This window comes from Carassius carassius, chromosome 29, assembly GCF_963082965.1.
Source record: "Carassius carassius chromosome 29, fCarCar2.1, whole genome shotgun sequence".
NCBI lineage: Eukaryota > Metazoa > Chordata > Actinopteri > Cypriniformes > Cyprinidae > Carassius > Carassius carassius.
In genome coordinates this window covers 2,421,968-2,434,586 of record NC_081783.1, presented here as the reverse complement: position 1 = coordinate 2,434,586, position 12,619 = coordinate 2,421,968, and the positions used below count along the sequence as shown (strand labels likewise).

Sequence of the window (12,619 nt, the reverse complement as noted above, 5' to 3'; positions counted from 1 at the left end):
TTCATTCCCAGGACAGTGCTGCATGTTTGACAGAGCTGAAGTATTGCACGAGTGATGCACAATAACCACACTAACCTATGCAGGGGTCAATGACATGCCTCTTCTTCACCTTGGTTTCAGTAATAGCAGCGTGATACGCACACGTCATTTTAATCATCCAAGCGGATCGCATCACTGGCACAGAGTATTTGGCAAGATAGCCAAACACTTCCTCTTTCTTGCTGAAGATGGGAACCTTTAGTGCACACATACAGCATTCAGTCTAAAGCAAGCTTAAAAATCCACTTGACCAATGTATTAATTGGGCTGTCAAAAAAAAAAAAAAAAAATCTTTTGAATATTCGTCGATATTCGCAAAAACGTTGCGTTTAAATTTTAGGTGTGCATTAAGGAGGCTGTATTATAAGCCCCGGGTATACTTCACATTCTGCATGTTTAGAAAGACTGCATGTTTAATTTTTTGTAAACATATCTCGAGACCAAATATAATTAATTAAGTTGCTTAAAAGACTATAAACAAAACAGCATCATGTATGCATGCACAGCAATGATATTTGAGTGTATTTTCCCTTTTCAGGAAAAGTATCGAAAAAAAATTATCGAAATCGCAATTCTTGACTAGGTATCGGTATCCAAACAATAATTTTGGTATTGTGACAACACTAATGCATAGTTAAATACAAAGTGCGAAAAGCTAGTCACACAGAATACATTTAATATATATGCATCTCATGTTTTTATATTTAAAAACATGAGATGCATATATATTAAATGTATTCTGTGTGACTAGCTTTTCGCCCTTTGTATTTAACTATGCATGCATACATGATGCTGTTTTGTTTATAGTCGTTTAAGCAACTTAATTAATTATATTTGGTTTATAAACATTTTAAATATTATGTATTTCTTTCCACCCAGTCATGTTTTCTAATGCTTTGAATAAACGTGCATTAGCAATATTTTGCTCAATGCACCCTCTTGTGGCCTCAGGAGAGAAGCCAAACGCTTTTCTTCACACTAACTTAAATCATGCATTTTAAATTCGAATTTTGATCATATTTAAGTACAAAATTCGAATTGTGTTTTTCAGCTACTTTGACAGCCCTAGTTGTAATGCTTAGAAGATTTTGTGATGTTCTGGATCTGCACAAGTGATCTGTTCAGAGTTTATACTCAGAAGGAAGGCAAAAGCAAACCTTTTTAGCGAGCTGAGTCAAGGGTTTGGTGCCGGCTAAGTCTGTGAACCAGTTATTAATGGAGCTCTGCGAGCGCGCTGTGACGAGCCAGAAGTTGTCCTTCTGATTGACCTGCGGCTTCCTCTTGCCAGTGTCTGGAAACGTGTTGCAGCGTAACTTCTCCGCAATGATGCTGCTGAAGTTTGAGCTGATCTGAAAAACAGAAGGGAAACAGGAAAAATTGATTCAGGGTTGACTTCGACTTCAAGATCTTCATTTGATATTAAGCACTTGTGTATTACTTAGTTTCTTTTATATACATCTGTGACCCTGGAGCACAAAAGCAGTCTTAAGTCTCTGGGGTATATTTGTAGCAACTTTACTTACTTTTTACCCTTGTGACTGATTTTGTGTTCCAGGGTCACATTTATCCATCCATTCATTATCATATAATCCTTTTAATGTCCCATTTAATCAAATTAAGTCTGAGCACTGAAACATGCACAAATAAGATTATTTAATAAACTCGGTTCATTTTATTTTTTACCATCATTACATATCTGTAAGGGTCTATTTTTACCACAATAGACAAAAATAGACAAAGCTCTGTGTTTCCGACAATTTTTAAAAGAGTGAGGATTTGACTGATAAAATGCATGCATGCAGATAACCTCTGCAGTGATAATCTTACCTTTGAAGAGTTGAAATTGACATTTTTAGCGCTGCCATGCTCATCGCCTGAAACAGCCGGCTGGTTGTTAAATCCTTGCTTGACGTTCAATGCCGTCAAATCATCCTAACCATGAGAGGGTGATAGTTTCAGTTATTAAATGACTCGTACATGCATCTATTTTCATGTCATTGTGCTGGAAGGTCAGTCAGACTTAATCACTTATTCATCCTAATGAACTCTCAAAATGCATCAAGACGACAAACAATGTCACACTATACTATATAACACTGAAAAATCTGTTGGAACAATAAGACGACATCACATGCAATGCGATATTTATATATATATATTTTTTTAAAATGTTGCATTGCATGTGCTATTATATATATATATATATATATATATATATATATATATATATATATATATATATAATTTTTTGCATTACATTGCATGTGATATATATATATATATATAACTTATGAAGCACTCTATAAAAAGAAACGGATATTCAAAAATACTTTCATATGTATTTTCTGTTGTTTCCTTTTTCTGACAACTGAGACTGAAATAGCTCCCTGAAATGCATTTTAAGGAATCACAGGAACGAGCATAATTTCTCTCTTTTCTAATATACTTTACGAACCCATGATACTCAGAAATGTTGTCTAGTTTTCTAGGTTTTAAAACGAATCCATCAGAAATATATCAATTTAAGAAGAGTTGTCAACGAACATACACATACAGACAGACAGCACTACCGTACTAACAGGCTATTTTGGGATTGTTTACATCTTAACTATTTATTTTCAAGTAGTATAAATTTATTTATTTATTAAAATACATAAAATAATTATTTAAAACGGTTGGAGGTTTCATATGTGGCCCTTTTTAAAAGGCACTGTAACGATGAAAGCGCTTTAAATACAAACCACGGTAAATACAGATTCTCAAATCATTTTTAAAGCTGGGTTTCACAAATAAAATGACCCTTTCTACTCCTTAACCATCTGGAATAACAACTAAAGATATGAATTTGAGGCAAAATTTTTGTTTTTCTGTCTAGTTAACCGAGCCGTTGGTTTCATTGTTATTGGCCGTTAGCAGACGGCGGGGCCTGATCCTAACAGCCCTGGAAAACACACTTTAATTCGCTATTTAAATAGTAAATGTCGATACAGAGGGAGAGAGAAAATCGTCTAACCTCTTTTTGCTTCGGGTCCTGTGGATAAACGTCGGGAGGACCGAGTCTGGGCCGTTTGAGAGGCCTGTGTTCGTAGCTCAGAATGCCGAAGGCAGCCATCATCCCCTCGGCATGTCAGCCGGTGTGTGGCCGATCCTGAGCGCTCCTTCTGCGGCTAGAGCTCCGCCGCTTCACCGCTGCTTCCGCTCCGACAAGAATGATGGGTAAACACGAGACAACATAAAAGTCCCTCCAGTAAAACAAACGGATTTTTTTTATTATTGCAATTTTTAGAACAATGAACATGCAAGGGCAATAACACACACACATATATATATGTATAATAAAAAACAGAGACAATTAAAAAATATATAAAATAGGAAAAGCAATAAGACATTTACGTCCATAACAAGTACACATAGTTATATAAATAATTATTAAAATATATATTTAAGGTTTCAAAATAATTTTTCGCTTCGTTATTTCTTGTTTATTTTAATTTCTATTTTAAAATTGGTAGAAAAATTATTTTCTTGTATTTTTACTTGTATTTTCACTATCCGTTTTCATTTGTGGATGAATAATTTTCCATATATAATAAGTAAATTTACTATACTGTATATATCATACTTCAAAGTCAACAGTGTGCTCATGAAAAAAATAAAACTAAATAGTATTTTTGTTTGAAAAAAAAAACAAGCCAAATCACACCAAAATCATTTTGTATAAATACAATCCTTTCCTCTTTACATAAAACACACTTCAAGTCAATCAATTTACAAACTTTACAATTAGGATAAATACGATAAACAATCTTAAATGATACCTAATTTTATTTTGATAAAAAAAGTCTAGATCTTAAAGGTCTCTTTCCAGTTGGCATCTTGAAATTATCTCAATAAACAACTGAAATAAATAAAAATGCTAAAGGAACCCTGGAAATTAGGCATTTTTCCTTGTTATATCAGAAGGTCCCACAGCGTTATTGTTGTTTATTTGCTTTGTGTTGTTTTGAATGAATGATGAAAATCAAATGAAAAATGCTTATCCTATAATTTACTGTTCAGGATGATAAAAGTCTTAAATGAGTGCCATGGATGAGTAATATTTCATACATAATGTTCATATAACCTTTGTCTTTATATAATATATGCCATGTCAAAAAAAAAAAAAAAACAGTCCAGACAGGTAAAATAACACAATTATAAACCACATGAAAATTGACTCTAAGCTAATAAAACACACACAAACGTTGGGTTTTCAAGTTATATTGTAACTTCCCATAAACAATTTATACTGTATATTTTATCCCCTTAACCCTTACAGAAAACATTTATTATATTTTAAAACTTTCAATAAATAAAATAATATAATGATTTATGAATAGTTTCCCCAAAAAGTGTCTCCACAAGGTCAATTACTTTTTTTTTTTTTACTAGGGTTTAACTGTGCCACACACACACACACACACACACACACACACACACACACACACACACACACACACACACACACACACACACACACAAAACCGTTAAATGTATAAATATAATCTTTATTCAATAAAGCATTTTTTTTATAACAATCATAAAACAAGTGTTCATGAAACAACCACAAAACTATAATCTCTGAATCATAAAGAACAAGACAACTCTTAAAGGTTAGCATATCTAAGTTTGTGAACCGATTTCTCTTGATATTTCCAAGATAAACATCTAAACAGATGGCATATATATTAATACAAAATAATTATATATATATATATATATATATATATAGACCTAAATTCTTGCATAATTCAGGTACCTAAATGTGCAATTTTCATCTTGAAAAATAAAAACAACCAAGTCATCCATCCCTGAAGAGATCACAAAGTGTAGTCTTGATATGAAGTATTACAGGCACTCCTCATGAATGAATTAGATATTTAGCATGTGATAAAAGATTACACAGAAATATGCACTTAGATTACAAATAAGAGCAGCACTGTCTCGTTGAATTATTGCAAGAACTCACATTGCACATTTGTGTCAGTAAAACACTATCTGCACAATGTTTTTGACAGGTACCTGCAAAATATTTAACAGCAGAGGCACAAAGCGTACACAGTATGAGTATCAACGAAAGCACAAGGAAATAATGCAAAATAATTCTAATAAAAATAAAAGGGTTTGTGCTGATGTCTGGAATGATTGATCTTTGGTTGGATTCATGTATGCAACACAAATCAGATCAACACGTTACCTTACGGTCGATACATATCTTGTATGCTTTTATAAAGAGAAAAACGACAGGAAAACAAAAACATTATCAGTGTGCAAAATTTACTTCGGCCGAACACAGACAGAAGAGAGTCGTCTATGAGAGACACTTCAGCAGGCCAGTAACACAATACACAATAAAGTGCCATCAACATGACCGTTCCCATTGGAAGGCTCTTCTTCATGAAGTAATGCACTATTTAATCTCTCTGTGTGCTTACTATAACAATATCATCGTTTTACATTACAACAAACAGACTGACGATCTCAATTTGAGCAGCTTCCAGGATTTCAATCTGCCGTGTCTTCAGTGTCAGCTTTCTTCTGCTGCCACCATCATGGCACGGAAACGGGAGTTTTCATCGGCCAGCAGGTTTGAAGGGGTGTCAAACTCCCAAATCTATTTAAAAAAAACAACAAGACATTACTTAGACTTACTCTATATAATCCATACTGTATATATAGGCAGTGTTTTGACGCAAAATATCAAACCAAGTCCGATCTCTAAACCAAATGAGGCGTTAAGATTTTACAACACTCACTTTTCTGTTCTGAGTCAGTTATTCTACACATAAAACCAATGCATCAGCATTTAAACATTTAATTGCAACTGCATGTGTTATAGTGATGTTATAGTTTGACTACTGTCCGTATAGAGTTATCTATTGATTTAATTTGACATTGGAATAATTCATTACACCCTGAGAGATTTTTACAGCCTGCAGCTTTGCACATTAACTATGAACAAGAACAATGCAAATTGTTTTGTACATTATATCTATACTTTTATCATTTAAAAATGAACAAACTTGTGTTTTGTGGACGTTTTGCACCTTAAATGTATGCTTGAGCTGTTTCTTATAAATGCCACTTGGTTTAATGTTTTGTTGTCTATGCATTTAAACACCTAACATGCGAGATTGACAAAAAAATTAGAAATTAGCTGATATCAGTAACAAGACAATATTTAGCTGTGAGTGTGTTTATGCTGGTGATTTAGACCTGTTGTGACAAGTTTTTCATATTCATGTGTGATTTTTTTAGTTCACAGCAGTGACCGTAATAACATGTTCATTTAGGTGTGATTTTTGTCACCTTAAATTGATTTCTAGGGATATTTCTACATTTTTCACAGGTGTGTTTGTTTGTTTTTCAGAGTGAGTGATACTTGTGGGCTTCCACACTGTTAAAACAGCTATGATATGAGCGGACACATACAGTAGATCGTATATGAGTGTATAAAGGAGCACACGCACCTGTCCCTGGTCCAGGACCATGATCCTGTCACAGTTGAGCACAGTGTTGAGGCGATGGGCGATCACTAGAGAGGTGCAGCCTCTGAACGAGTTGCGAATCGTGTCCTGAATGAGGCGGTCTGTCTCTGTGTCAATAGCAGCTGTTGCCTCGTCTAACAGCAGGATCTGAAACACACACAGCACATCAATCTCAATACAAATCTGTCTAATGGCCGGTTGTTGTTTTCTTTCTGTACATTTTAAGTTAACAGGATTTTTCCCCTGTGTTGACATGTCTAATTGACACTGTGGCAGGACACATCGAAATGGCTTGTCTCGTTGTCGTTAGAATAGCCAATAGTAATGAAACAAAGATGATTAACTCTTTCCCCATCAGCATTTTTGAGAAAAAGTTTCCATGATGATTTTCACTAAAATGTGATGGGCTCCAGTGTATTTTGAATATTTGAATATGCAATACACCAAAATAAAAATCAAAGCCATTACTTTTAACAATTTTTTAAAATAAATAAATAAAAAATAAATTCTAGCTTAAAGCATTCTTTTTTTTAAACAACACTTGAATAAAGATAAAGATAAAAAACGCATAATTTTGAGCAAAAAGGTGAGAAAATCACATTTTTATCAAAAACTAGATCTGGGTAATATTCAGTATGATTATCAAAGCATAAATAAAGTAAATCGCTTCCATCAACACCTCCAAAGCGTGCTCAGACATACACCACTTCCTGGATCAACACTTTACTACGTAACATTATACAGTTTTAATTTGCATGCGGTCCATTTCTGATGATCATTATTTTTAATATGCATCTGTTTACATAAGAGTGTTTTTGTTCGGGAGTTTTGTACTCGTTCAGAAGATGTGTAATAGCGCCCCCTAGTGTATAACAGTGAAAACACAAAAAAACATCAAAACTCGTCTTTGGCGGGAAAAGAGTTAAACTGTAACATTGTCTAAATCAGAGGTTCTCGACCAGGGGAGCTCAGCAAACTTTTAAGAAGATCGTACAATGACTTATAATATGATAAAATAAAGTATTAAAATAAGCCAAAACAACTAAAAATAAGATATTTTTAGTTGTAAAAATATCCCCCCCCCCCCCCCCCCAACAACTGTTTTGTTTGAAGACCCAGGATTCCCAATGTCCTGGAAAACTGGAAAATATTAATATTAATATTAGAGTGTCTCATTTTAAAAGTGATTTCAACTTCTTTTCTTTCTTTCTAAATAAATAAATGATAACTTTAAATCCTTAGGATTATTAATAATGAATACACATTTTTCTAGTCATGCCATACTCTAAAATAGATTAGAAACTGTGAGTAAAAACATTTTTAAATCACAAATTAAATGTAAGAGTCATGTAAATTCATTGGCTTAAAAAAGAGCGAGATCCTTGAAAAATATCCAGCTTCTAAATCTATTGGAATCCTGCGAATATAATTATTTTAATTTTAATTCTTGTTTATACTGAGACTAGGAGTGCCCATAGTTGATAAAACATTTGGGGCCTTTTGATATATATATATTTTTTTTTGCCAAATATAGGGCCTTGGAGTCAAAACACTGAGGAACCTTTTTTTTTCCTCAGGAATTATATATCTGTCACTGACATAATTTATGTAGTCTACTGTAAACCATGCTGTACAGAATGTTACATCATGACCCATTCTCAAATGATTGCACAAATTCTGCACAGCTTCCCATGTTTGAAAAAAAAAGATGAACTTTACGTTCGTGATGATTTTTCAATAGTCATTCGCTTCCATTGGATGCCATTGGGTGGCAATGTTTCACCGCTTTACAACAGATTCACCAGTGCATCTCAACAGCAGGGGAATAACAATGATGAATGCAAATAATACACTGCATCTAACCATATAATCAAATATAGTCAAAGCAGCTGAATCAACTGCTTCATCCATTTTAAAGGGGGAGAAGAAAGCTGTAACTTTAGGTGTTGGTATCTTGGCACAACTTTCTTTCGTGATAGAGGTTAGTCATATTAGGCATGGGTTGTTTCTAGTTTAAATGGGTATGTGAGAGCGTTCATGGTCTCAACCGTTACCTTGCTGTGTCTGAGAAGAGCTCTGGCCACACACAGCAGCTGTCTCTCTCCCACTGAGAAGTTCTCTCCGTTATCCGTCACCTCTGAATGCAGTGAATTAGGCAGCTGGCTTACCTGAAAATAAATCAACATGGGACTAATCCACAGCTACTCCAAAGCCGATACAAAGTCAGACTTTAGAAAATCGAACCAGGAACTTCTGCTATTACTCACCATGTCCTTTATGTGCGTTTTCTCCAGAGCTTCCCAGATCTGTGCGTCTGTATACTGATCCCAAGGATCCAGATTTGATCTGTTGGTGATATAAGCAACTTAGAAAACATAATCTGACCCTAGTCTTACTGCACATGATTCATCGAGTTGATGTTATTCTTGAGGAAAACAATGTTTGTCTTTGCAATCTTTCATCAAAATGCAAGAACTTTCTCAACTTTTGAAATGAAACTGCTGTTCAAAAGTTTGGGATTAGAATGATTTTTAATGCTTTTTTTTTAGAGGAAGTCTCTTCTGCTAACTGAGGTTGCATTTATTTGATCAAATATACAGAAACAAACAGGAATACTGTGAAATAGTATTACAATTTAAAATGAGTGTTTTCTATCTGAATATATTGTAAAATGTAATTTATTCCTGTGATCAAAGCTGTATTTTCAGCATCATTACTCCAGCCTTCAGTGTCACATGATCTTCAGAAATCATTTTAATATGTTGGAATCAGTTTTTTTTTTTTGGAATCTTTGATACTTTTTTCAGGATTCTTTGTTAAATTTAAAATTTAAAAGAACAGAGTTTGTTCAAAATAAAAATATTTTCTAACTATATAAGCCTTTACTATCCCTATTCATCAATTTAACACATTTTTCTCTAAATAGAAAAAAAGAGAAAGAAAACGTACTGACCTCTTTTTACTTTTAATTTTACTGTATACTATTACAAAGGACTTCTATTTTGAATAAATTCAGTTATTTAACTTTTTATGTATCAAGGAATCCTGAAAAAAACAATCACAGGTTCCAAAACATCTAAGCAGATTGAAGTACTGTATGTGACATTGTGTAAGTGACATGGGTTGTATCATGTTGACTTCATGTCTTGGTAAAGTGACGTGGACCGTACCTGACAGAGCCAATGAAAAGAACCGGTTCTTGGGGGATGACTGACAGCTTGCTCCTCAAGTCCTCCAGACCGATGTGAGCGATGTCGACACCATCAATGATGATTGATCCCCGGCTGAGCTCCGCTAGTCTGAAGAGTGCGACACCCAGTGAAGATTTCCCTGAAGAAACAACCCACCTGTGTCACAAACTATATCCTCCTCCAGTAATATGACCAGCAGTAGAGATGAACACAAACAGCATCTGAGAGGATAAAACAGCCAAGTAGACAAGTGTACCTGAACCCGTTCTGCCAACTATCCCAATGGTCTCTTCTGGAAGAACACTAAAGGAGAGATTCTTCAGAACCAGAGGAAGGTCATCCCGATATCGCATTTCTACATTCTGGAAGGTGATTCGTCCTTCTTCTGGCCAGCTGGAAACAGGAGCAGAGGAGCCGCAGATCTGTCGAGGACCCTCGCTTTCCAGGTTCTGAGTGAATAATGATGATCTGCATTTACAACAGCCACCAGGCTGACCAAAGTGCTTTACAGAAGAGCAAGATTATACCACATACACAGAAAACAGGACTACCAACAAAGCCTGATCACAGGATTGCATGCTTCTAGTCGAAATGTGTAGAGATGAAGAAGTTCAGAGAGGTAGACAGGAGCTAGGTTATGTAGGGATTTACGTATATACAAGAGTCTATTCTCTGACAAGCCGACAAACCATGTTTATGACACTTTAAAAGAAGTCTGGCAGCAGCGTTTTGGACAAGCTGAAGACGCACAATTTGAGACTTAAATGTACTGCAAAGAATTGCAGTAATGCATAACAAACACATGGACAGCCCTTTCTAAAGTTTTAGGAGAGAGAAAGTTTTTAATTTTAGGCCGTAAACAAAGCTGATAGAAACTGGATCCATTAGCAGAAGAGAGATGTTTCTCAAATTTTAAATGCTGGTCAACAAGAACACCTAAGTTCTGCACCCATGAGGATAAAAAAAAAAATGTATAAAACTTCTAACTCAGGACTTCAGTTATCATTTGGACTGAAAACAATTAGAGGAAATTTTGGGCTAGCCATGACTTAACCTTCTCTAAACACTGCAGAAGACAAGTAATCACAGTGGAATTGTTTCTTTTGATTGGTAGATGGATTTGAGTATCATCTGCATAGAAAGGAAAAGATACACCATGTTTTCTTAGAATAGAGCCCAGGGGTAGCATGTTAAGAAAAAATGGAGAGGGAGCTAAAACAGAGCCTTGTGGAACACCACAGGTCAGAGGTGCAGGGGAAGATGTAAAATTACCCAGCTTGACAAAAACTATTTGTCAGATAGGTATGACTGAAAAGTTTCAGAAAGTTTGCTGTTAGATCTACCCTAGACTCTAATCTGGATAATAGTGAGAAGTGGTCTATGGTATCAAAAGCGGCCGATAAATCCAAAAGAACAGAGTCTCCGGAATCAGTAGAGAGGTAAATATCATTTAACACTCTCAAAAGGTTGAAACCAGACTTAAAACCAGATTAAATAACCTCATTAATACATTTACTTGTCAGAAAAAGTTGATTCAGCACAATTTTCTCCATAACTTTTGAAATGAAAGGTAAGAGAGAAATTGGCTGAAGTGTTCTTTTTTTATAAAAATCCTTGTGAATAAAATTATTGTAAATAATGTATAGCTGCCAGTACACATCAAGCTTTTCTAGTGATTTGTCATATTTACAGGTACTTTACATACATGAGAAATAAGATCAAACAGCAAAGGTAAAGCTTCTCCAAAGTCTGATTTGGTGAATGGATTCAACTCGTTCGCTAAAATGAACCAATTCAAAAGAATGATTAGTTTGTGAACCGAACTTCACTCCAGACTGTTTGTCTGAGGTTCTGGATTACAGGTAATAATGCTGTAAATAACGAACATTTTCTTGCACAGACTGATTGTTTCACTTCATAAGACCTCAATATATCACCAGGAGCCACAGGTATGAATTTTGTGCTCCTTGATATGCTGTTTTATTTACTTTAAAAAACGGGCAGCTGCTGACCAAGGTTTCAGCTAAAAGCTTTCTCTTCTGTTCTACCTTCATGTACATCTCGGAGTAAATTAACAGCAAATTTGCATTTTTGGGTGAACTATCCCTTTAAGAGTGTACTATGGTCATAATGCAAGGCAAGCACATAGACTGTAGGCTATATGACCTATTTTTTAGCCGTATACACTATGGAATTTCACAGTTTGATTTATAGAGTAAGCAAGCTGCCTTCATATGGAGTTTTAATGCACTTTTTTTATTCTTACAGTTACTTACCTACAGCAGCTTACTTTTGCATTCCAAAATAACTTGGATACTTGGTCCTTCCGAACTCATTCAGACCATTATTGGCTTCATTAATCAATGTAAAATGCTTTCCGCCACATGGGTTGCAGCTAAGACAGCTACAGAGCCTCCTGAAACAAGCTGTGTCATACGCTATAATGTTCTGTCTAGCAAAAAATGTGTCTCGTGAAGCCTGCTGAGCGTGATGTAGCAGGCTCACTATGCAGCGCTGACCGCTGGGCTCAGCCGCCTGTGCAAAGTAAAGAGCTGATGTCTTTTGTGCGCTGTGTCAGCTGAATAACAAATGGTCCGTCCCTTTCTATTTGCCATTGACACAACCAGCACGCATGTGTCACAGAAGCTTCTACCTTTATGTAATGATTGATCCGCTCCACTGATGTAAAACGGGCTTCGGTTTCAGAAAGCAGCCTCACGGTGAACTGAAACAGGCCGGTTAGCTGGATGTGGGAAGGGAAATAAAACAGGGAGTAAATAACAACTGAGCATCAGTAAGCAATGCAAATTAATGACGGCACAGTAACAGTTCTTCCCTACAAGCTTCCCCAGTCATAGAAGT

At 35.3% G+C, this 12,619-nt stretch overlaps 2 protein-coding genes across 9 annotated transcripts in view; both read right to left on the bottom strand.

Moving 5' to 3' along the window:
* Positions 1-3,250, bottom strand: part of LOC132109392 (mediator of RNA polymerase II transcription subunit 12) — a 43,886-nt gene extending 40,636 nt beyond the window's left edge. For all 6 annotated transcript variants that reach the window (XM_059515422.1, XM_059515425.1, XM_059515426.1 and 3 more), the window contains exons 1-4: positions 3,053-3,250; positions 1,867-1,971; positions 1,197-1,388; positions 76-235 (exon numbers count right to left, since the gene is read on the bottom strand). In XM_059515422.1, coding sequence (XP_059371405.1) covers positions 76-235; positions 1,197-1,388; positions 1,867-1,971; positions 3,053-3,154 — 559 coding nt within the window. In that variant the 5' untranslated portion in view covers positions 3,155-3,250. The remainder of the gene's footprint in view (positions 1-75; positions 236-1,196; positions 1,389-1,866; positions 1,972-3,052) is intronic.
* A 1,634-nt stretch (positions 3,251-4,884) lies between these two features.
* The window catches only part of LOC132109397 (ATP-binding cassette sub-family C member 5-like), a 54,089-nt gene continuing 46,354 nt past the window's right edge, over positions 4,885-12,619 (bottom strand). For all 3 annotated transcript variants that reach the window (XM_059515430.1, XM_059515432.1, XM_059515431.1), the window contains 7 exons: positions 12,411-12,500; positions 10,014-10,206; positions 9,737-9,896; positions 8,834-8,912; positions 8,621-8,734; positions 6,549-6,713; positions 4,885-5,692 (listed from right to left, as the gene is read on the bottom strand). In XM_059515430.1, coding sequence (XP_059371413.1) covers positions 5,606-5,692; positions 6,549-6,713; positions 8,621-8,734; positions 8,834-8,912; positions 9,737-9,896; positions 10,014-10,206; positions 12,411-12,500 — 888 coding nt within the window. In that variant the 3' untranslated portion in view covers positions 4,885-5,605. The remainder of the gene's footprint in view (positions 5,693-6,548; positions 6,714-8,620; positions 8,735-8,833; positions 8,913-9,736; positions 9,897-10,013; positions 10,207-12,410; positions 12,501-12,619) is intronic.